Raw genomic sequence first — 27690 nt, 5'->3', positions numbered from 1 at the left:
GCAGAAGAGGGAAGACAGGCAGAGGCAGACAGGGAGCAGGAGAGACAGGATAATGGAAAGAAGAAAACTTGTATGGATCATGTAACTTTTTTTTCATTTGAGTATTTCCCTCCAACTGGTGACTCCAAGGTAAATGTCTATTGCTAGACATAGCCTTAATCTAAGTAGGAGTAGACAAATTAAGGTAATTCTTAGAATTTTTTGCATATCAGTGACTAAGAGGCCTTCCTACTTCACAGCACCACCAGAAAATTTTATTACTTAACATTTTTGTGATCAATAATAAATCGAAAGTGGATTAGTAGTCTTAATATAATAGATGAACCTAAGTACCAGAAGAAAACAAAGCTAAAAGTTTCTTCAATCCTATGTAGTACTGAGAAACTAATCAGTTCCTCACTAATTATGACTCAAAATCCAGATGCACTAAAAGGCTGATACAGTTCATGTAAAAATTAAAATTTTTATATTAGGAAAAATACCCAAAGTTCAGAAACAAATGACAATCTCTTTGGCAAAATATGTGTAACATACATTACAACAAAGTGATAATATATCTAAGATAATGAGAAAGAAAAATCTTTAGACATTAAAAAACAAAAGGCCAAAAATCAAGTAGAAAAATGGGTAAGAGATATGTATATAAAATTCACAAAAATTATGTGACAATGACTTGTGAAGATTTAAAAAATAGCCAAGCTCACTTATAATGAGATGCCATTTCTCACCTATGAGACTGGTAAAAACTGGACGGTATCCCAATGCATTTGGCAGATCAGGCTGTGGGGAAACTTACACTCCTATATATTGTTGTAAATTGTGCAATTCTTGAGACATATCTAACAAAATCACATATTCATTCACTTTTGGATTTAGCAGTCCCTCTTCCAGAAATCTGCCCTCATGATACATTGCAAAAATACAGAAATACACATGTATAAGATCGTCTGTTATAGCATTGTTTATAATTGCAAAGACTGTGGAATGAACTTAATTGCCTATACACAGGAGACTGACTGAATAAACTATAGTATAATCACAGAATTGGGAACTATGCAGCAAAGAAAAAGAACAAAAAGTGTTTGTAAACTGATGTGAAACAATTTCCAGGGTTTATGTTTAAGTGTGAAGAGCAGAGCACAAACATATGTGTGTTATTAATAAAGGGCACCTCTCTCTCTGTTTCTCTTTCTCCCCGTCTCTCTCACTTTTTTTTCTCTCTCTCCCTCCCCCGCCAAATATGAGAGTATAAATATATTTCACTGTAGTTGTTTGTTTATGCAAAAGGAAAGTTTGAAGGATGAACCAGAAACTCACAGAGATTAGTTTTCTATAGTTTTTAGGTGAGCAAAAGCTGAGGAAAGTGGATGATATTTCTGGGGAGAAAGGGTGAGGAGAGAGACCACCTTCTGAGGATAAACTTCTTGGTGTGGCTCTTGACATCTAGACTCATAATGTTTCCCATCCCTCTACCCAACCACTAAAGCATATAATTAAAACTTATCAGGATGTTTGTGGAACCCAAAATGAAATACAGAAAAGAACAAATATTATACTTAACTATAATATGTATTATTTTACAGAGTAATAATAGATAAATTGAAGGACATAACAACTTTAGTAATTTTAAAGAGTATTTTGATTGAAAATTTGTTAAACATAAAGACAAAAAATTGTACATAAATGCTATATTCTAGTAGTAAAGATGTTTCTTGAGAATATGAATCAGCAAGTCTAATTACTTTATCAGATTTAAGTAATGATAGATAATGAGAGTTGCTTTATTGTCAGAAAAATAAACTACAAATAAGCAAAGGTAAGAATGCTGTGATGTTGAGTTGGGATCAGAGTTACAGGTGAGAACGCATATTTATTTGTATATGTACACAGATACAGCTAAATCATTTCATCCTCAGTGCACACACCAAAATGATGTATTCAGAAGAGTAGATATGCATGCACAGGTAGTTTACTAGATTTTCTAGCTCTGTCTGCTGAAAGGACTTAGAGTTATAACTGTCCAGACACAGTGAGAAAAATTGGAGCCCCAATCTTGGTTTCTAAATAACATTATCCAATAAAGTGACCTTGGGCTTTTTAGAGAAGTGGCTGATTCCAAAGCCAAGGCCAGAAAAATAAGAGATAAACTTGGAATATTTTTTTGTGCCCGAGAAGAAGACTGATCCCCCAAATAGATGGACAGTTCTAAAAGAAGATGAAATCTAATGAAAAGAAGCTCTTTAATGACCAAAGCTAGGATGGTTTGAGCAGCAACATAGTATAAATAAATTCAGTACTGTGTTTTAAGCTATAGAATACAATAAGTTCATATCGATGAGTTCTGAAAAATTAGCACTTTGAAGAAAACTTGCCTGGTCATAAAGTATTTTATCCAAGATATATATTAATATGGTAAAGAAACCTGATAGATCCCACATTAACCAGTAATCAAGACAAACATCCCAGCTATTAAATGATAGTAGCATTGTTGTCTTAGTTACTTTGTCACTAAGACAATCTCTGCCACTTACAAGTGAAGGGAAGGTTTATTTTGGCTTATAGTTTATAGAGGTTTCAGTCCACAGTTGGCTGGCTTCAAGGCAAGGCAGCATGGCAGAGGGCATGGCAGAATTCTTACATTCTCGCATGGTAGTCAGAAAGCAGGGAGGGGATTCATAGAGAAGGGAAGGAGATAGACCCTTCCAGGCCTCCTCCAGTGATGCACTCCCTCTAAACAGGCTTCCCTTTGCAGCATCACATTTAGGTATAAACTCATCAGTGAACTAATTCACTTAGGAGTATCAAATCCCTATGCCCCAATCACCTCCCCAAAGCTACACCTGTGACCCATGAAGCTTCGGGGGAACATCTAGATCTAAACCGCAGCAATCTCTTGATATATACTTTTATTGTAGTATAGTTCCCTTAATTAATAATCTTGTTTCAGTTTTAGTTATGTCCTGCTGAAGTGAGCACATAATCTTGTTTCAATAACTAGGGAAAAATCAGAAAAATTTGGATTGAATAAATATAATATCTAGGTCATAAAAAGCAAAGAAGGACTGAGGAATTATTTCAGTTTAGAAATGACCAAGAAGATAAGACAGAAAATACAGTACAGGATCCTGGAACAGAAATCAGTTATCAGTATGAAAATTCATAAAATTGAAATGGGCTGTTTAGAAAGTTGTGTCTTGTGGTGCTGAGGATCAAGCCCAGAGTCTTGGAAATGCTAGGCAAGTTCTCTGTCACTGAGCTACATCCCCAGCCCCCAGCTCTTTGGTTTAGTTAACTGTATCATGCCAAGGTTAACTGTAAGTATTTTTAGATCCAAGGATAAAAATTACACATATTTTCCTATCCTCTTTCTACTCTTTATCTCTTCTACTTCCCAAATTGCTGATATGTCTGCCATTTACAGCTCTCGTCATGTCTAAATTTGTGTGAATGGATCACGTGTTGGACACTCTCAGAGAAATACCAGAGTTAGTGGTTAAAGTGGCAAAAACAGATTTTATTCAGGACAGTTGCAGTGGGAGAAGAAAGATTTCTGTGCAGGTCTTGGCTCAGTTTTGACTGCAACAGGGAAGTGACTGGATTTATAGCTAAGGAGCACAGTTTGGGATGCGGGATGGACAGTTATGGACGATTCTAAAGGAGCCTTGTTGGATTCTTGCTGTAGGTGGCCCTGGGTGGTCAGACTTCACATAGGGTTTAAGGAACGTAAGGAGCCCCATCAGATATGGAGTATGGTCACATATGGTGTGGGGGTAGGGTGTCTAAATTGACTTGGTAGAAAAGAAAATGAAGTCCAAAAGTCAAGGCTTAGTTGATAAGAAAGTCAGAATACCCTGAGTAAGGTCTACTAAGGAGAGACTCTTACTATGAATGGTAATATTTCCAAATCCATTTCTTTTCTTCCAGCTCCCCCCAGAGTTGCAATGTACCTCTTTATACAAAAGAATTTTTTTAAAAAAGACTGCTGTCTGAGTTGTATTTGTATCCAATCCTGGCTCCTGCCATAATGAAATCTAGAGAGTTCACACAGTCTTTACAGGAAAGGCAGCCCTCAGAGACCAGATGGAATAGTGTCTGTATCTCTACGGGTGGCCTTTGCCAGGAGGACACAGCCCTCCATCACCCTGAACTTGAACTTCTGCATGGCGGCACAGTGCGTCCTTGGAAGCCCTTTCATAAAGATACAATGAATCTAGGCTATTGCCTCAGAAATTGTGCTGCAGAAACATTGGGGTCATTTAGGAATGAATATAATTTAGCAGTCAATGAACTGTTAAGAGACAAAATGTGGGAGTTTACATGGCCTCTTTGGAGTGTTGCGGTTTTTGTTTTGTTCTGTATTTAAGTATTTTTACATCTCTGTAATATTTGGTAAGATTCATTTAGAAAGTGGAATATACACGTATCACTGAGACATACATTTGTTTTGCTCTTACAGTTATTTGAGCATAGATATTTAACACCATCCTCACAGTTGTCTGCATGTTTGTCCTAACGACAAATAATTTTATTTCTGGAGCTAGAGTCTATATTTCTAATAAAACAACAGTGTTTCCAGGCATTCAAAGTTTTCTTAGGATTTGATTGTGACACATGATAAAAGATACTTTTAGTGTTGTAGGTTTGAATTCATGAAGAATCAAGATGTTAAGTAGGCATTTTATATTTACTTATTCCCACTAAGAATCTTGTTTATTGTCATTTTCCAAAGCAGTGTTAGTTTTGAGTCTCTCCATCCTTGCACATGTTTATGGGAATCTCTTCTCTTTAAGATATCAATTGGTCAAAAGACTATTTATTATTAAAGGAAGACTCAGTGTTTTCACCTCATATGCCTTCTTTAAACAGCCCTTGCTGAGTCCCTTTGTTAATGTCTGGTGTCTATTTTTTTCCAACGCAGGATTTATCTTTTCCCTTTCTTCTTGCTGCATTTCAGTTCTTGATCTTTTCGCCAGTCAGCCTTAGTGGCAAAATGTGAGGACCTTGGTGGATGTATTGTCTGGCTCACTGGTTAAGGGCATTGTAGTGACCCATATTGCTGAAGCTAGAAAAGCAAGAGGCTAAACCCTTGCTCCCCTGTTCAGATGATTTTAGTATTGATTTCGGCTTTCTACCAGAAGAGGGAGCCACATTCATTAAAATGACTTCCATAATCCAAGCTGAGTTCTTTGCTCAGCAAGTTCCAGATGGAATGCATGTGACATCATGCTCAGAGCTTGCTGGAATCGACCTCTCTTTGGAGTGGTAGTTGGGGGCGGTGGATGAGTGCCTCAGAGACCAAGACCACAGGGTTATGAGGTGAACATGTGTTTAACTCTATAATGGGTAGGTACATTCTAGTTCTTTTCTCAATGAAAACAAAAACAAAGTAACAAAAATTCAAAAATCATATGCTAGTATTATCCAAATACCACATTTCAACTCAGTTGGGGATCACATCTGTGCTAGATTAAAAGCATTGAAGCTTTAAGCACATAATAGCCTATTTCTGTTTATCATTTCACAAGACAACTGTCTCTTTTTGTTGGATTGATGTCACAATATAAAAAATAGGTTGACTTTATTTTACAGTTTTGAAGATGTCTTGCCTCAAAATCCTCCCTGTATCCCTCACAAGCATGCTCTCATGTGTTTAGAATTCCAGCCTGAGCACTTAATTCATTTGCGTTATTAAGCTTCAGACAATCTTAAAACTGTAAATATCTCCAGTATGATCATGTGTTAATCTTTCAAGAGCCCTTTAGCTATATGTCCTAGATTAGTTTATTAGATGGGACAAACTTATTGCCACTGACTAAATGAAAGATGGTTATTTTGAGAAGGAGTTGGGAGACTTTATACCTTTGGTGTTCCTGGAAGATGGATCTGTAGGAGAGCTACATTAGGTATGTCTGGGCCAAAAAGTAGAAATACAGTGAGGCCTCCACAAGGACCATGTGCAAAGAAAATATAGCCAAAAAAAGAATACAGATTGTTACAGAATATTCAACCAGTGCACCATTGCTCTCAGTGGAGTACAATCTATAGCCTACACAAAATCATTGCTAAACCATAAATGGAATTTCTAGAGTGGGATATTGGCTATTCCTCCTGTGTCTTTTTCCTGATACTAAAATATGTCCAGTGTGTTGAATAGGAAAGTTTCAAAGCTAGGGGGCTGCAAGAAGTCAATGGACAAGCTAACTCTTTTTAGCCAGCTATTGTGATGGTCTTTGAGAATCCTTGGTGATAGCATCCACAATATGTTATGGATACTGATGGCATGGGCTAATATTTGTGGAACATCATTTCTATATAATCTCTTTACAAGTACTCACAGTGCTTGCTGTTATTACTGATATTGCATTATAGTAGCTTGGGGAAGTTAAGTAACTTGCCTAGGTCTCATAGTTAGGAAGATGCAGATCTGGCTTTTGATCTCTATCTGCCTCTAAAGCCAAAGTTGCTAGGTATTGTATTGTACTGCCTTCCATTCTTTCAAAGAGCTCCAAAACAATGAAGTTATGTATTCCCCCAATACAAATCCTCCTAGCCATTGTAAAGAGAATTGCTTTTGTATGAGTCACTGGGATTACAGAATTTAATATATCCCTATAGTAAAATTATTTTAAAGCATAACCTCCAAGGTAAAGAAATATTTTCAAAGTCAGGACCTGGTTATTGTGGTTTCTTTGTACTGTAAGTGGGTATATAACTTATACTTGGAACCCTTTCAGTGCCTAATTATGGCAGCCATATCTATGTATTTGCTATACTCTCTAGACTCTGCCAGGTTCATTTCATATCCGATCACAAAAGCAATCCCAATTTCTAGCTGGAAAGAGCTGAGTTTCCACTGCTCAAAGAAGCACTGCTGTGGGAAGCTGGCCTCACGTGGGTGTGGGTGTGGGCTGACCACACACACTAGCAACTGTGAGTGAGGGCCACTTTAATGCGAAAGCGTTGGGCTCAGCAGCCCTGATAAACTCTCATCAGAAGTTCCTGCGGGTGGCAAGGGAGTCTGGATGCTTACAGCTGCAGTCCTGGATTAATATTGCCACAAAAAGGAAGCTGTGTATAACTTCTCATAAAAGATGTCAGAAGCAGTCTGCAAGAGGAAAGACACCACAAACCCTCTAGCTGTTATATCAGTAAAGCTCCACCATCCCTTGGGTGAGCTTCCTTGAAAGGCAGACAGATGTGCTGTTTTGTCTTTGCAATTGGATCTAATTGGGAAAGAAAAGATTTCTACCTTGATTTGTAGAAGTACTGTAGCTCATCTTCTTGGGAGTTAAAAGATTAGAGTGATAGTGCAGTCCCAGGAACAAAATGGTAAACAGTGTCATCATTTGATACATTGCTTTCTCATCCACTGCTGTGAATTTTGGTGTTTCAAGGTCACTGAGAGTTGTTGGGAAATCTTTGTCTACACTTACTTCACAGTTTAACATTATCATATACAGATAGTACACCTGCTAACAGATAACTTATTTAACACTACAAGGATATTGATGGAGAATGAACTGAGTAGCCCTGAGCTCCAGGACTGCTGTGGTATGCGACAGGGACAACCTATCTATTCGCTGGACTGCATTTGGATGACAGAAATGCTGTTCATGGTGGGAAGATCAACTACTGGGACTGAGTCACCTTTTCTGCCACACATTGAGGAATCCACTTCTTATTGGAGAAGTAGTTTTAGTCTTTTTTCTTTGAAAGCTGTGCTATTATCATAGTGAATAAAAGACAAAGACAATGACTTTATTAATTGTGAAAAAAATGTACGTACTAGATCTTGGATATTTCCTTTGGATATGAATACAGGAGGAGCTGATTTTTTGGTCTCAGCTTCTAGTCTCAAAATTCCTTTGGGGATTGGAGAAGTTTGCAGCAAGTGAAATTCACTGACTGCCTGAAGATTCAAAATATACTCTCGAGAAAGTCCCGCACTTGAAGCAGAAAGGAAGGATCCAGGCACTGGGAAGGACTGTTTTTATTGACTCCACACTTTATTAGGTCTTTTCCCTTGAGCACTATTTAAAAAATAATTCCATATATAAGAAATGTAGGTGAATTATTCCAGTATGGAAAATGCCATTTGGTATCTTTATTACTTAGTAAAATGGTATGGTTTTAGAAAATAAGATTCAGGCAAGATCTCTGGTCACCAGACTTTATCTGTTGAAACTGGTCTTGCAAACCAGTTTGATAAAATTTTTAAGGAGTGTGTCTTCATAGAGTATTGATTAATTAAGTGCATGGACTGGGGAGCTGTGTTGTCAATTGAATCTTGACTTGAACTCGTTGTTTGACCTCTTCAGTCATAGATTTCCATAATTTGGAAAGTGGGAATGGTACTTTTTACATAATTCTAGAACCATTGTGCAGGTTAAATGAATTGTCATATGTGTGTATGCGTGTGTATATAAACACATATGCACAAATTTTATACATTGCTTAAAGTAGTGCACTACAAAATTAAAATTTGCTGTTAATATCCTGTTATCACTCTTAACCACTTATATTTTATTATTTTTGTTGATATAGTATGGCCTCAAAGCTAACTCCATGAGTTATTACATACATTTCCTGTGGGTAGGTGAGTGACTACACAGAGGTGAGGGAACAAGAATATGTAAAGCAGAGCCTCTTCTCAGGTCAGGAGAAAATTCTTTCATAAAATATGTAGTGGTCGACCTTTAGAAGTCATATGATCAAATATTATGTTACAAGTAAAGAAATGGTGGCCCAGAGCTACCTGACTTGCACAGGGCAGTGTGGCTAATTCATACCAAAGCCGGGGCTAGAAGCTGATCCTTGTGTGCTTTGATCCTAATGCAAGCTGCAGAGAAGAAAGGACAGTTGGTTTGGAATCAGGAGAGTTCTTTATTTTGTTTCATTATATATCACTTTAAGCAGATCTGAATGATAGCTCTGCACAAGAGTTATTTTCTCATTTGTAAAATAATAAGGCTTTCTATCCTGCCTACCTTGCAGGGTGGGGAATTCAAATGGTAACATGAGTTATCAACTCTAAAGAACTCTGCAAATGTGAATTCTTGTTATTGTTGCATCATTCACCATGAAGTAGTTTAGAAATGACCCCCACCGGAATTGTTCTTAATGATGGCAAAGATAGGAATTAGTTCAGTGATTTATTTTAGCTTGTTAAATAATAGCTAAATAATTGTGCTGCTTGCAACCACTGGGTGATTTGGGGATGTGTAGACCAGCCTGTTAGGCGATGTCTTTTTCAGGTTAACATCTGTCACCCGAATACTTCATATCACTGCTTAACATATTTATTCTCACAAAAGGGCTTGGATTTTTATCCCATGACATCTGTATTGCTTTTAAATAAGGAATATCTGAGAGATTCTGAAGTGCAGGGATTTTTTTTTTTTTTTAAGGCCACATCTGTTAACCTTAAAACCTGAAAGGTGCTGGAATCAGTGGAAGTATTTTACCTTTTCTCAATTTTAATTTGGAAATTTAAAATTTTCTTACGATTCAAGTTAGTAGTACTTAGGGGCTGGGGATTTAGCTCAGCAGTTCGGTGGCCTGCCTCGCAAGCGCAAGGGCCTGAGTTCGATCCCCGGTACCACAAAAAAAAAAAAAAACAACAAGTTAGTAGTACTTAATCTCCAGACAGTGCTAGGTAGAGTAATCTTGTCATCTAGAATGTAGCATAAACTATCTCAGAAGGGAACTATGCCAGGTTGACTGCCTCAAATTATAAAAAGAAGAAACATGCTTTAAATCGCAAGCTAAAGAAATGTCAAACACCCTAAGACCAGATTTCAAGTTTAAAGCCTGTATTGCTTCTTGGCCTTTTGGCTAAGATCAAATCAAGTTTAAAGCCTTTTTGGTAGCTATAGTTCAGTTCTTCAGTTTATGTGTGTGGTGAATTTTAAAGAGAGTTCAAGACTATGCTGAGATGAAAGACATTTTATGGCTTGGGTAATGTGAGCAATTTGCTAAACTTAGGGATCTTTAAATATAAAAATGATTAACATCAGATAGGAATGAAACAGTCTTCATTTTCTGTCTGAATGTGTATGTATGTGTTTCAATTTAAGATGGGAGAAATGAGCCTACAGCAAGAATACAAAAGACATAGGGAAAAATTATCTGCAGAAAGAGCTGCATCTCAGCACTATGGAGAAAGACAAAAAGTATGTAATATAAGTGACCGAAACCCAAATGTTATGGATGATATCTAGATGTTCCCCCAAAGTCTCATGCAGCCATAGGTGGAGCTTTGGGGAGGTGACTGGGTCACGGGTGTGTGATGTTTATGTCTGGAACAGTCGTCTAATGGGTTTAATAGCTGGGTGTGATGTTGGGAGGAAAAGCCTCATGAGAAGAGCTGGTTTATTGTGAGTATGGCTGGAAAAACTGTGTATATACTTTCTCCTCTGTTGTTTCCTATCTGCTTCTGCCTGCCATGCCCCTCTGCCATGCCACCCTGCCTTGGAACCAGCCCACTATGGACTGAAACCTCAACAAACTGTGAGCCAAAATAAACCTGTCCTCCTTTAACTTGTGGGTGTTTGATGTTTTGTCCCAGAAATGAACAAGTAACTAAACACCAAGATACTGATTTATGAAAAGATGTTATAGGCAGTCTTGAATATAATGTAGTTACTTAAATATTTTGAACACCAATGGCAACATGAAAAATTTATTCATGATATAGTATTGAGCAAATATCAAATTATATGTAAACTATATCTCTGTACAGTATGAACAGGCAAAATGACTGATAGCACATTACATTAAAATAATGGTTTTGTTGGTCATTTTGTCACATTTCTGGGTTCCTTCTCTTTGGAACATTCCTCTCCCAGCTCTTTACAGTGGGTGATTCCTTTGCATCCTTTTGTTCTGTATGTGGATGTGGCCTTACACCTGACTTCCATCACAGTGGCCCCTTTATACTTCCAGACCTTGCCTATCCATTTGCTCAGAATACCTTAAGAACAACGACGACATATCTTTCATCCCTGCTGTTGGTGCAACACCAAAGGCAATGCATAGGCACTCACACATCTGCTGACTGACTGGCCGATGCTACTAGAATAAACTCTAAATAACAGAATTGTTTGATATAAAGTGATCTGAAAAGTCCATAACTAAATCAACACAGTTGTTAATACTGAATAATATTTCTTTCATGAGAACCAAAGGATTAAGATTCCTACCAGGGTTTTTGTGCAGCGAATTAGTAAGTAGAAGGTGACTTGAAAGAGTGGTTTCCAGTCCTTTAAATTTCATTGACACCAGTAAACATGGTATTTTACAACCCAAAGCTTAAACCCATCAGAACCAAGGTGTGTCTCTTGTCAGCACCAGATATCCCCCTGTCCATCTGTCTTCCTGCCATCTGATTGTGTAATATCTTTTTGCCAGGAGAGTTTGCCTGCTTCTCTCTTACTCTTTCAAGGCATGCGGCTGAAGCGCATTCATTTTCATGGCCTATAAATTTACATTGCATGGGTATACCATTCTTGAGATGTTCTAATAGAAATTTAAGGTGCTTCTACAAATAATACCTAGCATAATGCTTCTAAGAGTTTCTTGGAGCACTTGTGTAGGAGTCTCTTGAAAATACGTTAAGTCGTTGACTGTGAGCATTTTGAACATTGTCAGATGCCAAATTGTTAGACAGTTTGCAGTCCTACTAGCTATGTACTTACTGTTGCTGTACATCAGAATTCATCAGCCGGGCATGGTGGTGCATGCCTGTAATCCCAGCACTTGGGATGCTGAGGCAGGAGGATCGCTGTGAGTTTGAGACCAGCCTGGGCTACATAGTGAGTTCCAGGTCAGTCTCAACTATACAGTGAGAACCTGTCTCAAAAAAAAAAAAAATCATCACCATCAGCACTGCATAAACAGTTTGGGCCAGACTATTTTCTATGCATTGTAGGATGTTCAATAGCGCTTCTGACCTCTACCTGCTAGATCCCAGTAGCAACCCTCCACTGGTAGTGATAACCAAGAATGTCTTCCATTGTGAGCAAATGTCCTCTGGAAAAAATTAGGCATAATCATCCCAGTTTGAAGACCATAGCTCTGTCTTTGCCAACATGGTATTATCTAGTCTCTCTTCACATCTGTTAACAGCAAAAACCTGGGATATTGACACCAATATTACCTGCCTCTGATGAGGAATCCCTTAAGGTATCCAAATACAGCTTATTTTTTCATGTCGAGGCATTTTCTCACATTTTTATCTTAAAATAAAATCATTTTATTTCTAACTTGTAAGACTACTCTGACATATCAACCCAACAATGCTTAAACAGTTTTCATTTGGACAGATCAATGGAGAGTAAGAACTCCAGAAGGACTGAAAGGTAAGGATTAAGCACCTGGGCAAGTCATGTCTGAATGTAGACACTCGAACAGGCTGGAAACTTAAGCCACAAGAGAGCACATACTTGATTTGGAACAGGAATGGTAAAAGAAAAGATAAGGAAAAGTCTCATCTAAACAATCCCTCAAACCTCTGTGGTTTATCATTGATTTTATAAGGTCCCCAAATAGCAATATATAATGGTATAATTTAGTGCCCCATTATCATCCTACTGAATCTTCAGCATAGACCAGTAAAGGAGAGAGATACTTAGAAATGAACAGCCTCACCACATCTCACATCTGGAAAGAATCAGAACCAGGATTCAAATTTACTTTTGTTCTGGAACCCAAGTTTTTTTATCAGCTACCATCTTCCTGCTTCCTGTAAACATAATCAATATTTGAATATTGAAGCAAAGCAGCAGTTTAGTTGAATTTTATGTACCCTTTGGCACAATGGGTTTTGTGGATGGACCACCAGGGATTGTTGAAAGAGATTAACTTATACACCATGAAAAGTCGCTTACCTGTCTCTGTGGGGTTTTTCCCTGCTTTACATTCCCTTAGCGTGGATCTGTACACAGTGAACCATTTGAAAATTGACTTCTTGCCTATGGGCTGAGAATCGTTCTTTGATAGTTTGCTGTGCCTCACTTCTTTATATTGTCTGTTTTCTTAGGCATTGCTGTGCTTAAAGTAGGTATTCAGCTGATGCTTGCTCTGTTCAGTTGAAATATGCTCATATTTGAGATAGAAGTTTTGAGAACCCAAACCTACAGAAGACATAAATTATCCAGTCTAAATGCACAGAAAGGGCTCTTAGCCAATTTGCAAGGCTAGCTCTAAATAAGCATGTTCTTTGGATTGGAATTTATCTTATGCAATCACTGCTTGACAGAGAAACTGAAAGTTAGAGGTTTAAGGTAACTGAGAAGAGAAAGTGAAAGTGCCTTTTAAAATTTTTAATATATTTCTTTTTCACTGAGCTTATTGGTACGTTTTAGGTATACAGTATAGTCACATGCATCATTGGGATCTTGTACCTTTACATGAAGTATCTTGGTTCTCATTTTTTCCCATACCCCTGTCCTCCCTTTAACCCCCCATTCTTCCCTATTTACAAAAACTTTGTTTCCATTTTCGCCTTTCCTCATATTTTTCTTTTCCCTTATTTCCTTTCCCCTACCCTTCCCATTTCCTCTACACCTTTAGCCCCTTTCTTCCTATTTCACATTATCAGTTTTTCAATTTTCATCTTATTTACACTTTTAGTTTTTCATACCAGAGAAACTTCAGTATTTACATATGTCAAATTTATACTTGAGAGTATGGCCTCAATATGCATCCATTTTCCTATGAATGACTCTAGGTTCTCATTCTTTATGGCTGAGTAGTACTCCATTTTATAGAAAATCCACATCTTCATCCAGTCTCCAGTTCATGGGCAGTTGGGCTCTTTCCATGTTTTAGCTAGTACAAACTGTGTCGCTATAAACATAGGTGTGCATATATCACTGTGATATGATTCTTTTAATTCTTTTGGAAAGATACCCAGCAGAAGGATAGCTGGATAAAATGAAACCCCTAATCCTAGTTGCTTGAGGTATCTCCATATTGATTTCCACAATAGTTGTACCGTTAGCGCTACTACTCTGGGGAGAAGGGTTCCTATCTCCCCAGAACCCTGCCACCATTTGTTATTGGTTGATTTCTTGATAACAGCCATTCTTTCAGGGGTGTTGTTTTCATCTTCATCCCTTGAATGACCAGTGGTGTTGAACATTTTTTCAAATATTTATTTGCTACTGTTACTTCTTTTTCTGAGAAATATCTGTTCATTTCAGATGCCCATTTTTTAATCGAGTCTATATTTGGGATGCCTGATGTTTTTGAATCCTTTATATATTCTAGATAATAGTCCTTTGTCTGAGGAACAGCTGGTAAAAAAATTTTCCCATATTGTAGGCTGTCTCTTAGCTCTGTTGGTGGTTTCTCTTGCAGTGCAGAAGCTTTTTAATAAGATGAGATCCCAGTTGTTGATTCTTTGTGGTAGTTCCCATGTTACTAGGGATTTGTTCATAAAGTCTTTTTCTATGCCAATGTCTTTGAGAGTTTTACCTAACTTATCTTCCAGCAACTTTAGTGTTTCTGTTTTAATATTTAAATCTTTAATCCACTTGGATTTTAGTTTAGTACATGGTGAAAGATAAGGGTGTAGTTTTAGTCTTTGACAGGATGAAATTCAGTTTTTCCAATACCATTTATTAAAGAGGCTATCTTCCCTCCACTGAGGATGGTTGGCTCCTTTGCCAAAGATGAATACATCTGGAGTTATTTCTGTATCTTCCTATCTATTACACTCATCTTCAGGTCTTTTTCTTTGCTAGCACCATGCTGTTTTTTCATCACAGTCGCTTTGTAGTATAGTTTCAGGTTGGGGATTGTGATACCCACTGTCATGTCTCTGTTACCTAGAATTGCTTTTGCTGTTCTAGGTCTCTTCTTGTTCTAATAATTTTTTTATTGTTTTCTCTAGTTCTGTGAAATAGACTGTTGGAATTTCAATTGGGATTGCCTTGAATCTGTATAGCAGTTTTGGTATTATGGCCATTTTCACTATGTTGATTGTTCCTATCCAGGAACAAGGGATATCTTTCCATTTTCTTATATCCTCTTTGATCTCTTTTTTCAGAGTGCTGTAGTTTTCAGTGTAGAGGTCTTTTGCTTCCTTCATTAGATTGATTCCTAGATATTTCATTTTTTTGGATGCTATTGTGTGAAAAGTGTTTCCCTAATTTCTTTGTCAGTGAGTCTGTTATTCATGTACAAGAAGGCTATTGATTTTTGAGTGTTGACCTTATATCCAGCAACTCTGCTGAAAGTGTTAAGTCTAGAAGTCTTTTGGCAGAGTTTTCTGGGTCTTCTATGTAGAGTATCATATCATCAGCAAAAAATGATAGTTTCACTTCTTCCTTTCCCATCTTTATTGCTTTTTCTTCTTTCTCTTGTCTAATTGCTGTGGCTAAAGTTTCCAAAACTATATTGAACAGGAGTGGTGATAGTGGACATCCTTGTCTTGTTTCCGATTTTAGCATGAAGGTTTTCAGTTTTTGACCATTTAACATGATGTTGGCTGTTGGTTTTTAATACATACCTTTTATCAAGTTGAGATAAAGGCCATCTATTCCAATTTTCTGCAGGGTTTTTATCATGAATAGTTGTTGAATTTTGTCAAAGTGTTTCTTTTTCTGTATCTATTGAGATGATCATATGGTTTTTTTCCTTCACTCTGTCAATATAGTGTATTACATTTTTTATTTATATATGTTGAACCATCCTTGCATCCCTGGGATAAATCCAACTTGCTCAAATTGTATGATCTTCTTGATGACCCCGTATTCTATATGACAGTATCTTACTGAGGATTTTTGCATCTATGTTCATTAAGGAGAATGGCCTGAAGGTCTCTTTTGTAGTTGGGTCTTGCATGGTTTTGAAATCAAAGTAACACTTGCTTCCAGGAATGAATTTGGAAGTATAGCTTCCCTTTCAATTTTATGGAAAAGTTTAAAGAGTAGTGGCAATATTTCTTCTCTAAATATCTTCTAGAATTCATCAGTGAAGCCATCAGGACCTGGGCTTTCTTTGTGGGTAAATTTTTAATTACATTTTCAATTCCACTGATTGTAATTGAGCCGTTTAGAATTTTTTTTCTTCTTCATTCCACTTTGATAATATAAAAGGATGGAAAACAGTTCTTCATGCAACAAAAGCCCAGAAAAAAAGCAGGGGTAGCTATCTTATTTATAATGGTTAGAATTTTTTATCTTCGTTCAACGTTGGTAATTCATATGTATCTAAGAAATCTGTCCATATGTCTGTGTTTTCCATTTTATTATGTATGGGTTCTTGAAATAGGTATTGATAATCCTCTGGATTTCTGCTGGATCTGTTGTGACTTCACCTTTTTTATTCCTTTGTTTTGAGACAGGGTCTCACTGTGTAGCTGAGGCTGACCTAGAACTCACTATGTAGCCCAGGATGGTCTGGAACTCACAGCAATCCTCCTATCTAAGCCTCCCAAGTTTTTTTTTTTTTTACAAGGTTGGCTAAAGATTTATCAATTTTATTTATTCCTTTGAAAAACCAAGTCTTTGATTTGTTGATTTTTTTATATCATTCTCACAGTCTCCATTCCATTGATTTCTCTTCGGATCTTTATAATTTCCTGCCTTGTATGAGCTTTGGGTTTGTCTTGCCCTTCTTTTTCTAGGAGCTTAAATTTCATCATTAGCTTGTTTATTTGAGCTCGCTCTGTTTTCCTAGTATGGGCACTCACTGCTATGACTTTTCCATGTAGAACTGCTTTCATTGTGTCCCACAGATTCCTGTATGTTGTATTGGCATTATCATTTATTTGTAAAAGCTGACCAATTTCTTCTTTAAGTTCCTTTGTGACCCATTGATTGTTCAGGAGAGTGTAGTTCAATTTCCATGTGTTTGTGAAGTTCATGTTTCTTATGCTGTTGATCTCCAGCATAATTTCACTATGATCTGCTTATATACATGGGATAACTTCATTTCCTTCGCATTTATTGAAACGTGTTCTATGAGCTAGTATGTGGTCTATTTTGGAGAATGACCCATGTGCAGCCGAAAAGAATGTATATTCTGTTTTTGTGGGGTGGAACACTCTGTAGACGTCTATTAAGTCCGTTTGTTCAAAATCTTGCTTCAGTTCTAGTATTTCATTGTTGATTTTTCTCTATAGAATATATCTATTTGTAACAGTGGGATATTTAGGTCCCCTACTACAATTATATTAGTGCTTATTCAGTTTTTCATGTCCCTTAATATTTGTTTGGTATAGTTGAGGGCATTAATATTCGGTACATATATGTTTATGATTGTCATCTTCTCCTCTTGGATTGTTCCCTTTACAAGGATGTAGTGACTTTCTTTGTCTCTCTTAAGTAGTTTTGGTTTTAAATTTACTTTATCTCTGAATAAGATAGCTACTCCTGCTTTTTTTCTGGGCTGTTGTTGCATAGAGAACTGTTTTCCATCCTTTTGTTTTCAGTCTATGAGTTTCTTTTTGAATTAGGGATATTTCTTGTTGTTGGATTTTGCTTCTTAATCCATTCTGCCAGTCTATTTCTTTTGATTGGTGAATTGAGACCATTAACATTGATAGTTATAACTGATATGTATCGACTTATCATTATGTTATTGTCCTATTGTTGGTTCTTTTTACCCCCCCCCTTTATTTTCTTGCCTTGCCTAATTGATTTGCTCTGTTGGTCCTCATGGTGTTGTGACCTTCACTGACTTTTTGTAGGATATTGTTTAGAATTGTTTGGAGTACTGGTTTGGTAATCATGAAGTCTTTCAGGTGTTCCTTGTCACGAAAGTATCTTATTTCTCCATCCATTTTGAAAGAGAGTTTTGCAGGATACATCAGTCTAGGTTGGAAGTTGTTTTCTTTTAGGGCTTGAAATATCTCCCTCCAGGCTCCCCTTGACCTGAGTGTTTGTATTGAAAAATCTTCTGTGATTGTGATGGGCTTTCCTTTGCATGCGATTTGTTTATTTTCTTTAACTGCTTGCAGTATTTTGTTCTTCTGTCGGGTTTCCGGGATCTTGACTGTTATATGTCTAGATGTAGATTTTTTTTTTTTTAATCATGGCTAGTTGATGTCTTATATTCCTCACATATCTGTATGTCATATTCTTTCCCTCTGTTTGGAAAGTTTTCTGTCATTAATTCTGTGAACCTTTTTTTTTTAATGTCATCTGTACTTTTTCCTGCTTCTTCATGGATTCCTGTCAGTCTTATATTATTATTCTTTCCATCATCTAGGAGTTATTGGATCGATTTCTTATGATCCCTTACTGTTTTTAAGAGATCTCCAGATTTTCATGATCACTGACTGCAATCCCATCTTCCATATTGGAAATTCTATCTTCACATTTTGTGAATGCTTTCAGTAGAGTTTTTAATCTCCTTGATGTCTATTTGAACCTGTTTCATGGATTCCATTTCTTTACTATGCTGGGAAGTCATGGCTTCTATCATGGTCCTGAGCTCATCTATTTTTTTGTCTGTTTCTGTTCTAGAGTGTCTAAAATCATGTCTTTCATTGTGCTCACCATTTCTGTAGTTATCTGGGAAATTATTTCTGTTTTGAATTTTTCTAGAGCCTCATTTATCTGTTTTGTTACTTCCTGTGCTATGAGTTCAGGGTGTGCTGGTGGTTGATTGTCAAGCTTTTCTACCTTGTTTCCCCTAGAATTTACCATTGGTAAGCTGGAAGTTTATATTTGTGCTTTGCTTAAGTGTTTTCTCATTTTTATTTTTGTTGTTAGTACTGTCCTTGATTTAATTCCTGGCTTAGTACTTGGATCTTGCTGATGATACAGCTGTTCTTTAGGTTTTGAGACTCTAATGACTCTGAGACAGTCTCATTTTCATAATATTAGGAAGCACAAGTGATTAAATCAGTCACAACCCTTTATCCCAGATGATACAATAAGCAACACAATAGCATCAAGCACAGCTTGGAAATTGACAATTTGTGATAGTTATCAATCTATCACTTTTAACAATGTGAATTAAATTAAAATCAAGAACCAGCCCAAAATATGTTTATAGTGAATAAATTCTTCAATATAGTAATTTTACCTTTTGGGATAGGGTCTTGGAATTGGGAGGAGAGGAATAGATTGGTAGAAGGATAGGAGAAGGTTTCAAGTGAAGCCAGAGGACATAGGATGTTCACACAAGCTCTAGGAAACTTTTGAAGATGAGGGAAAGACAGACTGCAAGAACAAAGACAAGAATAGAACAACTTAACAGTAATAGGAAAGCTATAAATTGTACTTACTTTCCTTTGAAACTAATGACAATTAAGAGAAGGAAAAAGAAGAAAAGAAAAAGAAGAAATCCGAATTAAGGCAGGAACGGGAAAAAAAAAGGAAGATGCAGAACAATGTGGTGAAGCAAGAAACTGGGTGAGAAAAAGAAGAAAGATAAAAGGAATTTTGGAAGAGTGGGAAAAATAAAATTTCAAACATAAAAATTAAAAATAAGAGGAAAAGAAAGAAAAACAATTGAATGGCCTTCTTTAGGGTATATCTCTGCTGTCACAATAGACAATGTGGGCAGCAATGTGCAGAACTAAATCAATTAGTCTCAGCGAGCCAACAGCAGACCCCTGAGATTCAGGCTTTATTCTAGCTGCAAGGCCCAACTTGAGGTCCCTAACTTCCTGCATGGTTAAACTCTGCAAGTTTCTAGGTCAGGTTCCAGTTCCCTTCCCCTGAAGATAGTCCAAGTTGTAATGGAAGGTGGTGATCCCTTCAATTTACCAAGTACGGAGGTCTCGTGTGCCTTTATTGCAGTTGTTCACTTCCCTTCTATCTTCTGAGCTCAGTAAAATGGCCTTTATGACCACCTATGCCTCTGAATTGTGGATCCAGGTACTGGTACAACCAAGAGGCCCGAGAACATGCTGGGGACATGAAACAGGGGCATCAGTGCAGATGGGTAGTCCTCACTGGTCTGCTCCAATGAAGACCTGGGGCGCTGGAGGGTGTGGAAACAGCCTAGCTCTCCACGTTAGCTGAGCAGACCTCACCAGTCTAAAAGTCCCTTTCAATGAGAATAAAAGTCAATAAGAAAATGCAAGGTGTTTGAACAAACAACAAAATTAAGCTTAACATCTCCTAACAAGAACGCTTAGGCAAAAAAATATCTTCTCAGCATCTTTGAAAATCAGCAGAAGCCATGCATTTTAGAATTCTAGTGCCAAAATTTTTTTGTGAAGTTTTACTCTAGTAATAATTTGCAGCCATCCTGAATTACTATTGACCAACATCTGACAGTAGGTGTAATCATAAAATTTCAGAAAAAAGAAAATAAATCTTTTAAAAATACACACACACACACAAAAAAAAAGGATTTTCCAAGGTGTCTGAGGACTCTTGGTTATGAAATATTTGTTGCTACTTTCTTTTGGGCCTCAGTTGTTGTCTGTTCGATCTTGGGGATCCAAAAAGGCCTGGATTCCACTGATGGCTAGAGAAGGTTTTGACCCTTTGGCAAATGATGACCTGTGCTGCCTTATGTTTCTATAAAGAGAAGCAATCAAGTAAAAGCCCAAGACAGAAGTGATGGAGAGCTTCAGAGCATGCCAGGCCCTCAGGATCTCACATAGGCAGCAGGAATGCCGGGCATTTCCGAATGGAGTCTTACCCCTTTAATTCCTTCTTCAGTATGCAGAGCGTTGTTTGCACTGTTTTCTTTTTTCTTCTGAGTTTCTTGGAACTTAGATTTTCATCTTTTGCAAACATATAATGATCCGGCATTTTAGAACATTTCCCCCTCTCTGTTGTGTCACAGCCTAATACTGAACTTTCCTTAAATTGTTTTCTTTGTACTTCTCCTTTTATGGAGGTAAAAAATCACTTTAGTCCTCTGGTGCTGTCTTTTTCTTTTTTTTTTTTTTTTTTTTTTTTTAACTTGTCCCTGTGTTTCAGTGGTGATATTCTTACACATTCATTAAAGAGTTCATCACACTGAAATTGTTAAACTGTTTTCCTGCCTCCCCCCATAGGCTATAAGCCTATTGGGGGTGGAAATGATTTCCTCTTTGGTATCATATCCCCAGAACCCAACAGACTCCCTAGAATTTGTGAGTATTCAATTTTTTAATTATTGTATAATTAAATCAGTAAGTTACTCACTACATAGGAAAAAATAACTTATGGCTGTTTGGGGCTCCTGCTCTTGAAAAACACTTGGTTTACAAACCCGTGGACACTTTAACTGGAGAAAGTAATTCAGGGTCAGCACAAGTGGCTCAAAAAGCTCTCTGCTTCCTCACTTGTCTTCTCAGAAGACTGCATGTTGTGAAGATGTAAAGACTTCAATGTGATCTTTTCTAAATTTAAAAAAATATTGCATAGGGAAAGTCAATTCAGTGTTTCCTTAGAAGTAAAACTGAGTTTCTAATGTACAGGTTGACTAGAACAGTAGGTCACAGGCTCAAGGGTGTTCATGAGGAAAATTAGATCTTATATAAATCATTTTGATTTTTTGTCCTCTCATAGTGACATTCTATATTTAAAAGACTTTCTTTTTTCAAAAATAAATATAATACTGAATCTTAAAGTACTGTATTTATACTTTTACTTTCCATAGAGCAATTCCTTTTCATCCTAAGATGCTATAACTCTTATAAATGTAGGTGCAGCACTTTTAAAATTCAAAATGATTTTCTATATAGATCTTTAATCTTTAGCAGGGTGCTTTATATGAATTTTAAATATAGTAATTAAATGACTGTTTCAAAAAATAAGGCCCCTGTAAACATAATTCCTCAGCTGTGATAGAAGCTATCTAAAATTTTGTTCTAAATATCTCTTTTTGGGCCTTTGCCTGTTGGTGAAGAACATCCTCTCTGAGGAGTCTGAGGTATGCTTGTGAGAATCATATACTTTTGAAAGTTGTGGGTGCCAGGCTCTGTATATGAACTGTGTAAGGAGGATACAAAACAAGGCCAAAGAGGAGCAAGTCTCTTCCAGATTTTCACTCAGAGAGGGAAGAATTATTTGATGCCTCTTGAGTCTGAGCCTGTATTTCAAGTGTCTTCTAGGAAATCAGGAAAAATGTGTGGCTGTAGACTCTTGGCACCTGACGAGTCGTTTATGTGCACAGTTCTAGGTACCACATCCCTCCCCTGCTGTGATATAAAGTAAACCTTCCTCTAGCTGGTCTGAAATGAGGAGATTCAAATCTTAAATCTCACTCAAGAGTTTCTAAGGCCTAATTATAAAAATGCCTTGCATCTTTTCATTTTTATATGAGAAATAGTGCTGGCTGTGAGAGAGAGAGCACCACAGTTGTCAGGCTCAGTGGCATGGTGACACTGGAACACAAGGTAGTGCTTTTCTAGCTTTGGCTGGAAGGCTGGATTTCAGCATCAATAGGAAAGAGCTACATGAATGTGAGGCACTTGCAGAAGATGGTGGGCACACTAAACAGGAATCCATGTGCTTGAGCCAAGATTGAGCTAGAAGTATATTTCTGTGGGCAAAGTCTAAATGTAACCTTGAATGCATTGTTTTTAGAAGTGCAGTGTTTGAATTTATTGCAGATAGACTGCTTTTTTATAAGCACACATTTCATGCAGACTACAGAGCACTGTTCGAGGTGCAACATGATTAAGATAAATCATACATGTTAGATCTAGTCCACTGAGGATGCCAAAGCAATGATTACTAAGCAGTTTAACAATAGATATAAATAGGTTACTAATGTAATATGTTAACGCAAAGAGCTTCCCTAGAAACAGATATCATGTGGATCTTGGAAACTAAGTTTGGAACTGAGTGTGGAAAGTTAAGAAATGTAAAACCAAAAAAGGATGAATGAATAACTGGTGGGACTAAATGGCCCCATTTAGACTTAGTGGAGATTGAGTTAATGATGATCGGACTGCTGATGCTGGTCCAAGCTGGTGTTTCAGAATATAGCCTTCAAACCTTATTTTTGCTATTGGTATATGTAGACCTTTATCCCCTAAAATTCATTTTGAAGTAGTGACCCTCATTACCTCAGAGTGTGACCTTATTGAGAGATAGTCTTTGATGATGTAACTAAGAAGAGATCAAAGTCAGATATAGTGATGCACACATATAATTCCAGCATTTAGGAAGCTGAGGCAGGAAGATCCTAAGTTCAAAGCCAGGACTGCATGGCAAGACCCCTCCCCCCACTTCATCAAAACAAAACAACAGCAAAAAACAGGTCATACTAGACTAGACACAAGGAGATGTGAAATATGGACTCTATGGTCACAGGTGACTGAACCATCAGAAGGTAGGACAGAATCCTGGGCAGGTCTTTCCCTAGCACCTTCAGAGAGAGCAAGACCCTGCTCACACCTTGATTTCTAACTTCTGGGCTCCCTCATTATGAAATAATAAATTTCTATTTTGCTAACCCCCCCATTTGTGGTATTTTGCTGCAGTAGATTTGGCAAACTAATAGGACCATGGAATCTGTATTCAAATGCAGTCTTCCCAGTAATGAAAGTGTAAAACCCAGGAGAGTGAAAATGCTCTGACTGAAAATTTGAGAGAGCCCAAGGCACAGCCCCATCACTGCGTGTTATAGCCGCTTTCCCTCTTTTGACCTTGGCCTATGACAGTGATGGTGAATCTGTGGCATGTGTGGCACAGCAGGCATGTGGATCCCTCTTGGTTGCATACAAGCCAGTTCATCCCAGCCAAGATTTGACAACTTAGCAGCATACATGCATGAGCAAGGGTCACATTAATGGTGCAAGAGTGGGCCAAATGCAAACTTTTACCTTTCAATAAAAAGCTGTATATTTCATTGAAAGCTGTTATGGTGTTTTTCTTTTATGACAGAAGATGTTACTGTGTGAGTTTTTTTTCTAAACTAAAACCTCAGATTTCAGGTTTAAGTGCAATGTTGGCACTCTGTGATAAACAAGTGAGTTTAGGGTTGCAGTCTGGGCACCTGGTCTCCAAAAACTTCACGGTTATTGGCCTACAGTGACCTTTGAGAAGTTCTCAAACCACTGTTTATTCTTTGGCCCTATTATTTTTGCTAATCTGAAATATTTACCTTTCCATCTGAATGCTGCTTTTATAGCTCTCCTATCTGTTTGTTTCTGCCTCTGCCATGTTGTCCCACTCATTTCAAAATGCTCACCTTGCTTTCTTATCTGATAGCATTTTTGTTTGCCCAAATCAAATACTATTCCTATATAAAGTCTTTGATGATCCCTAAAGCCTATTGCCTTTTCTCTCCTCTGAATCTTTTCAAAACTTTTTGGGGCCAGGGGTATAACTTGGTGGTAGAGTCCTTTCTTAGCTTGTACAAGATCATCGATTCCATTCACAGCCATGCAGAAAAAGAAACAAGCAAAACCCCAGAGCCTTATAGAACCATTCCAGTATTCTTGCCATATCTTGACTATTCCCCTTTGTTTGTGGAAAGTGTTGCTCTGTCCAGTAGTACTGTCCTCCACCGGGGTCTCTCACCAAATATTTGCATGAATTTTCTATTGCACCCTAACCACTCATTTAGTATCTAAAGTGATATGCAACATGCCTATGTCTCATAGTTAGACGTTTGAATTGGTTTAACTGATTTCTTTGCTCCAGATCTCACAAAGTTGAAATCAAATATTAGTCATTTGGGTTCTTACTGTGAAGCTCTGAGAAGAATTTCCTTCCAAACTTAGCCAGGTTGCTGGCAGAATTGGTTCTGTGAGGTTGTGGAACTGAAAACATTGTTTGTCCTCTAACAAGTTCTGCTCTTAGCTCCCAGAAAACTTTCTCTTCCTTGTATGTGAGTCCTACATCTTGAACGGAATCTTTCTTATTAATAGGATCTCTCCCATATCTGCTGCTTTTCTCTGCCCCTAGCCAAATTATTTGCTTTTAAGAGCTCTTTTAAGGGTTCATATGATTAGATTACTATTAAAATCGAGATCTACCCTACTTTAAAGTCTGATCAAATCACACAGTTTTAGAGACTAGATTGTGCATGTCTTTGCTTGGCAATTACATCCTCTATCATAGTCATGAAGAGGAACAGCCATGTATTATCTTTTCTCATTTTCTCTCCATCCTCTTCCGTTCCTTTAGTACCTAGTAATAGCTGCAGGTTCTCAGTTCAGTTGTTGACTAATTAATTGGATGATTAATAATCAGTGAGGCACAATTTTGTGCTGCTGACCCCATGCCACTGATATAAATTGTATCTAGAAAAATTTTTTTGTTAACTGAAGATATTATGGATTGAAACCAGAAAATACTAAAAGTATATAGTCTAGCAAGTAGTGGATCTCCCTGGCAATGAGGTCATTGGTTATGTAACTGTGGGATTGTTTTGGAAATGTAGGCTATAGAAGTGCTGCGGTTCTGAGGTGTGAACGGGACACCTGGATTACTGTTAGATGGGTGGCACCTTGTTTATGTGTCTAGCATAAAAACCCAATGATATTTTTAATGAGAAAATGACTGAAGAACAATGAATTTTCTCATTTCGTAATTGAAAGCGAGTTCAAAAGGTGAAGCTTCTATATTGAAGACCGAAGTGTTTCTTGCTATTCATGTTTTTAAAAATAAATGGGGGAAGTTTTAATCATCTTGGACTTCCCATTACAGCTCAAAAAAAATTATCTGTGGGCTGCAGTTTGTTTTCTTTGTATTTTCCCTTATTTCCTGTGCCTGCACCTGCATCCAATATACTGACATCAAAGAACACAATGATAGCAAATATATTCAGCTCTTGCCTTGGATACATTCTGGTGAAAACCTCCCTAAACAAGAGCAAATACAATGGAGAGACAGACCTTTCAAGTTTGTAAAATGACAGCTCTTTGATTTCTGTTTAACTTTATATATATGGAGCAATATTTTTCTCTCTGGATACTAAACCTTTTTCCTTTAGAAGTACATCTCTTTAGTTGGATTGCATACAGTCTCTTGTACCATGTAGCAGCCACATTACAGTAAGTCCCCAAATTATGAAGATTCAAGTTGAAAACTGTCACAGCTGTACTGTAGAGGACTCATTTTGTTGAATTACAAATGAATCTGATCCCTTTAGTTCTTCTGAAATGGAGCTTGTTGATAAGTTACAGAGTTACTCTACTACTAACCTCCATTTTCATGATGAAAGGGATTAGCTAGAAACACCTATACATACATAATTTATTTGGAAGGCAAATGAAGGACCACTTTCTCAGTTGGAGTATCTCTGAAGAAATTATTGGCTTGTTCGGTTACGTTTTTAATGAGAAAATTAACTTGAGGGATCATTTCCATATTTAGTGGTGTTGCTTACAACTGTTCTATAATTAACATGAAGTCTTTTTTTCTCTCCTATATATTTTCTTCTTTTATAACTAATCCAATATTTTTCAGAGTGGGGGCCAAGTACAATGCCATCAACTTTTAAAACTCTTAAGCTCCTCATTAAACATAGGATTCCTGGCCATATCTATATCAGCCATCATTTTCTCTGGCAGTATATCTTGGAAGCGGGGGAAACCAACTCATTAAAAACAAACTGAAACTACTTGAACAAAACTATGAACATGAGGTGTGCTGTGGTTCACTCAAAGAAAAGATTTAAGACAGAATTCTTTTTCTTTTTTTTTTTTTTCCTTTGGTACCGGGGATCGAACTTGAGGTCTTTGTGCATGCAAGGCAGGCGGTGGAACCACTGAGCTAAATCCCTGGCCCAGTAAAGATTTAATATATGTTGATAATGCAAAGAATTTGCTAAGTAGGTGCACAGGATCAGAAGCAGACAAGGCCCAGTGGCCACCAGATCAGAGGCGGAAGAATGCAGAAGGTACATCAGTGTGCAGGAGGGCCTGAGGGTCCCAAGGCTGTGTCAGGAAGCCAAAGGCTCTGCATTGCAAAGCTGAGGGGTCTGCCCTGGAAGCCTTAAGGAACTGGATTTGAGTGTCCAAAGGCAATGGCAAAGGCCAGAGCTCCTCTGAGATACAAAGGGAAGACTTCCTTCTATTTCCCTTTGTGTTCCATCCAAGTTAAAATTGTTTTGGTTGGTCTACCCACATCCAGAATGGACTTTCCCTCCTCAGTTTGCTCCCTACATGTCATCCATCCTCAGTTCCATCCAGAGCTTTTCTGATCCTCTAGGCATTTCTTACTCAATTCATGTTAACGTACCACAATTAATGATCGCACTGTGAGAGCAATAGTGTATTGCTTTTTTAGAAAATGATAATCACTCAATAAAATTAGCTAAATATAGAGCCTTACCTCTTGCGGAACCTCTTAACTCTAGTCAGATGAGAGCCCTTTCCTCTGTCTTATTATCACCCCAAGGAGGAACTCAGTGATTGCTCTTTCTTATCCAGCATACTTTTCCATAGGCAGTGGAAATACTTACAGAGGAAGAGGATAGCAAGTTTCATTAGTGTGCATGCCACTTACTGTGCGTGAGGTTTGGTTGGTATAAGCAAGTAGAACATGATGCTTTAGGTTCTTTTGTTACTACAGACTAGTTCAAGAGGAGAGAAAAACATACATTTAAAAGAAATAAAAACCAATAGATTCAAGATGCTAGGAGTGGGCGACAGCTGCTGAAAGTTTTTAGACAATAAGAAATCATTGTGAATCAGCATAGTGGCAGGGATAGGAAAGGAGTTAGGTTTTTATAGATAACTATAAAACAAGTAGTAATGTTTTTGATGCAAGAGCAATAGTGTTATACAGAGGGGAATACTATACTGCTACAGGATTGAGAATAGGCGTA

At 37.4% G+C, this 27690-nt stretch overlaps 1 protein-coding gene across 3 annotated transcripts in view; it reads left to right on the top strand.

The window, feature by feature from the left end:
- Nckap5 (NCK associated protein 5) overlaps positions 1-27690 on the top strand; it is an 855349-nt gene that overhangs the window by 361124 nt on the left and 466535 nt on the right. For 2 of the 3 annotated variants that reach the window (XM_010606202.2, XM_033757250.1), the window contains one exon: positions 10077-10172. The exons of the other annotated variant lie outside the window; for it this stretch is intronic. In XM_010606202.2, the coding sequence (XP_010604504.1) occupies positions 10077-10172 (96 nt within the window). The remainder of the gene's footprint in view (positions 1-10076; positions 10173-27690) is intronic. 3 annotated transcript variants of the gene reach the window in all.

The sequence above is a fragment of the Fukomys damarensis genome, unplaced genomic scaffold (assembly GCF_012274545.1).
Source record: "Fukomys damarensis isolate Sample0158 unplaced genomic scaffold, DMR_v1.0_HiC HiC_scaffold_29, whole genome shotgun sequence".
Taxonomy (NCBI): Eukaryota; Metazoa; Chordata; class Mammalia; order Rodentia; family Bathyergidae; genus Fukomys; species Fukomys damarensis.
Note: the sequence above shows the minus strand (reverse complement) of the source record. Positions and strands in the feature narration are given on the sequence as shown.